Source organism: Gossypium hirsutum, chromosome A07, assembly GCF_007990345.1.
Source record: "Gossypium hirsutum isolate 1008001.06 chromosome A07, Gossypium_hirsutum_v2.1, whole genome shotgun sequence".
Lineage (NCBI taxonomy): Eukaryota > Viridiplantae > Streptophyta > Magnoliopsida > Malvales > Malvaceae > Gossypium > Gossypium hirsutum.
This window is the reverse complement of record NC_053430.1, coordinates 190,307-194,398: the sequence shown is the minus strand read 5'-3', so window position 1 is coordinate 194,398 and position 4,092 is coordinate 190,307. Positions and strand designations below refer to the sequence as shown.

The 4,092-nt window shown below is 35.7% G+C and overlaps 1 protein-coding gene across 2 annotated transcripts; it reads right to left on the bottom strand.

The window, feature by feature from the left end:
• Positions 1–840: 840 nt before the first annotated feature.
• On the bottom strand, positions 841–3,502 carry LOC107930797 (neurofilament medium polypeptide). Of its 2 annotated transcripts, none has more exons than XM_016862515.2 (2): positions 3,299–3,502; positions 841–2,685 (listed from the first exon to the last, which is right to left on the bottom strand). In XM_016862515.2, exon 2 carries the CDS (start codon positions 2,680–2,682, stop codon positions 1,009–1,011), a length of 1,674 nt encoding a protein of 557 aa, XP_016718004.2. In that variant the 5' UTR covers positions 2,683–2,685; positions 3,299–3,502; the 3' UTR covers positions 841–1,008. The 2 variants fall into 2 exon arrangements, with proteins under 2 accessions (XP_016718004.2, XP_016718005.2); XM_016862516.2 differs by having other exon boundaries at positions 841–2,676.
• Between the last annotated feature and the right edge of the window lie 590 nt (positions 3,503–4,092).

Here is a 4,092-nt window from a genome sequence, read left to right as displayed (position 1 = left end):
AGCGGGTTGGCAGGGGCCCCGGCCCATCTAAAATGAAAATTTTTTCATTTAAACCCTTTATAAGTTATAAAATTTTAAATTAATAATGGTAAAATTGCACTTTACCCCAAAAGGATAAAGATTTGATTTAATCCTTTAAAAATTATAAAGATATAAACTATTAAAATGATAAAAATTGTATTTTTATTGTCGTAAAAATATATAATTTAATTTTGCCCCTCCCCAAAATTTTTTTTCCTCGCTCCGCCACTGCTTGCCACTGCACTTATTTTCCGTCTACTCCGATATTCTTCTCTATCATCACTTCACAACATTTCATTTTACTGATTTATAACATTTCCTCACTTAACCAAAAAGATCATTTACAACATTCATATTCACTCATTGATTCAATTACTAGCTAGGTTACATTAAAACTTATAATCTGCTAGATTTCATGCACAAATTTCACATGATTATAAATTATTTAGTCATCAGTTTTTACAAAGAAAAATAAAAAACTCTTTATTTATGTTTATGGATAGATGTATCTGTTGTTGGGAATTTATACACGTTTATTGTCAAGAATTTGGCAAACACCGTTGGGTATAAAGTGTTTGTTGGTTCTTTAATTCATATATTTCTGCAAGTACTAGATGCAAATCCTTTCTCCTTGCCCTTGAAATGAAATTGAATTCTACCGTTCAAATTACTACTTGCAAGTACTGGCGATGTTATAAATATAAAGAGGATTGATGTTCTTAATTCGAACAAGGAGATTCTTTTGTTTAATTTACGAATAATATATATATTATATGCTTTAATTTGCTTTAAAAGTTTGAACCAGATCACTCCCTTCGGTAAAGAATATATACACATATTAAATTAATCTTTGAATATTACAAATTCTTGGTACATTTAATTTCTTACAGGAACAAAGGAAAGTGGGGGGAAAGATTCCAACAATTGAAATGAATAAAAAAAAAAAAAACTCAACCATGGCTTCACGCATTTGTAAGTTTTTTGTTTTCATTTATGAGTCTCAAATGCCCCAATCAGTGCTCTAACACTGTTCTTCCCCCCGTCAACTACCTTATTATCACTAGCTTTCCCCTCCATCACCATATCACTTATGATGGGTGTTGCGATTTCCTTTTCCCCATGCAGCGCTTCTTCTTGTACTTGGTTTGTGGCAATTACCACATTTGCTTCCTCTTCAATGGTTTCCTTTTCCCCATGCAGCGCTTCTTCTTGTTCTTGGTTTGTGGCAATTACCACATTTGCTTCCTCTTCAATGGTTTCCTTTTCCCCATGCAGCGCTTCTTCTTGTTCTCGGTTTGTTGCAATGACCACATTTGCTTCCTTTTCAATGGTTTCCTTTTCGCCATGCAGCGCTTCTTTTTGTTCTTGGTTTGTGGCAATTACCACAGTTGCTTCCTCTTCAATGGTTTCCTTTTCCCCATGCAGCGCTTCTTCTTGTTCTTGGTTTGTGGCAATTACCACATTTGCTTCCTCTTCAATGGTTTCCTTTACCCCATGCTGCGCTTCTTCTTGTACTTGGCTTGTGGCAATTACCACATTTGCTTCCTCTACTATTGTTTCTTCTTTAACTAATTCAAACTCCTGTTCTTTCCCTTCATGATCACCCTTTTCTTCTCCATTTTCAGTCACCTCCTCAGCTCTATAACCTTCTTCTACTCCTCCATTTTCGGCTTCTGCTTTAGTTTCCTCCTGTTGAACCTCTTCTTCTTTGTTACCATCACTATCGTTGACCTCCTCCTTGCTGTCATTTTCCTTATCTCCATCATGTTCTTCCATTTCTTCAAGCTGAGGAACTTCATGTTGTTCCACAACTGCGGGAACATTATCAAGGGTATCTTTTTCCTTTTCTTCTTCAACACTTTGGACATGATGGGTAGCATCCAAAACTTCAACCTGGTAATCATGTTGTTGGGTTTCTTCAGCTTTTGGTATTTCAACATCATGTACTTCACCCACCTCATCTTTCACGACCTCCTCAACTTGATGATCCAAATTTTCTTTTTGGACATCCTTTTTAGTTAATGGAGGTTTCTTTGAAGCCAAAAAAGTAGTAGTTCCCCTCTTAGTGGTAGTAGTAGGGGCCTTCTTCAAGCTCTTAGTCGTAGTCATAGTCCTAGTCCTAGTCTTAGACGAAGAAGATGATAACGTGGATGGTTTCCCTGCAATTGGGTTTTTGGCAAGCCTTTCCAAGGTGGGCCTGTGTGCAGTAGCAGTGACTTTTGAACTCAAAGAAGCAGCAGCTCTGGCTGTTGTTGGTTTGCGTGGAGCCGAAGAAACAAGTGGCTTTTGGTCTGGAGCTGCCGATGCAGGTCTTTGGGGTTGGGATTTGGTGGAGCTGTTTACAACCCCAATTTTTTTAGCAGTCTTGGTAGAACCATCACTGCATGTGCTTATTGTAGACTTGTTGATATGGGTGGGTAAGGTGGCAGGTAGAGAGACTCTTCTTTGCTCTTGCCCTTGAAGGCTTGCTATAGTGGGTCTTCTTAGCCCTTGGCTTGCTGCGCCGAGGGTGGTAATGGAAGCATTTGGTTTTGAAGGGCAAGTGACCCTTTTCTCTTTCCCCAAACTGCTACTTTCTTTTTTCTTGGTTGCCATCGATCGCAGGGTGTCTCTACCTTTGCCCTGTTCCATTACCAACTTTCTCTCACAATGAACCTGCATTCACTATTATCATAAAATAAAATATTTAACCATCTAACCAATCTGGCTCAACTAAATGAGTGTTGCTTTCAGTAAAGATATCTTGGAGTCACTTGTAATAGAAATCGGGTTGCATTTTGTCTCTTATACAAAATGTGTAAATTTATCTCCGTATGTTAAATTAAATATCAAATTGGTAGTTTTATTAAAAATTTCATTCAATTCTATGATTAAAAACTAGTCTTTGTATGGTCCTATGATTGATTTACTTTTTGTTTGATTATCAATTTACTTTTTGATATATCTAATAGACGAAAATTAATATAATCTAAAAATAATAAAATACAATCTAATTCTTAATACAGAAACTTCCAAAAAAAACTTTTACCATGAGCTTGATCTGCATTAAAAGAAGGCCATGGACATGGGCATTGTTGTTTTGGGCTTTTAGCTTAGCTCTCTATAAAAAAGACACTTACATAACATTGAATGAAGAAACAATTGGATTCGACATGGGAGCTTTTTATCCATTGAAAGTAGAAAACAAGAGAAAAGAATAACGTGCAAAGTTCCTATAAAGTTGCACCACCCTTAAGACAAGCAAATGATAGATTAAATTTGAAGACAATATATTCACCTTGATTATGACAGCAAATTCATGTAGTATGAAAATGTGGGAATAGATGAAGGACAAAGGGAGGATATAAATATGGATTACAATTTACAGCACATAACAGGAGGAAGAAGAAGGAGAAGAAAAGGTGGTTTTTTCATTATTAAAATGAAAAAGAAAAATTAGGAGCTTGAATTTCAACACAACTTAAAGGAAGAAGTGGCTGCCTGTACGTAGGGGTTTCATATATATGGAAGAAGAGAAGACGACCATTGAAATTAATTAATTAAATTAAAAAAAGTAAAAAGCATAAAAAAAGTAGCCGAGACATATGGGGAGGTGAATGTTGACTATTTCAACCAAAAACAAACATAGCTAAAAATAGTTTGTTTCTAATTTCTTGGCATTACGTGAATGAATGATAATAGCTTTGCTGATCTTAGATTGATATGCATATGATAGAGACTATACATAAAAAAATTATATATTTACTAGAACAATATTAGTTCTTTAATAAACCAAATGAGTTATTGTCAATGTGAAGTCGTCCTCGTCCTTATCCAAATTGTAAACCAAGAACTTGCTTGCAAATTTGCAATCCATTGGCTTGGACCCAATTAATCACCTGTTTCTTTAAAATTCCACCTGAAAATGACATCCCTCAAAATCCAAAATACCCACCCACTTGTTACTTTCTTCAATATTTAATATTAATATGGAGGTGCTAGAAAGGGGGACCCAAGCAAGTGCTCCTCATCAAGCAACGTACACCATGTGGACCAAATACAAGAGACATCTTATATCATAAGTCCATAATT

Bases quoted from the DNA above. Each gene is read 5' to 3' on its own strand.
- LOC107930797 (XM_016862515.2), bottom strand. From the start codon at position 2,682: ATGCAGGTTCATTGTGAGAGAAAGTTGGTAATGGAACAGGGCAAAGGT.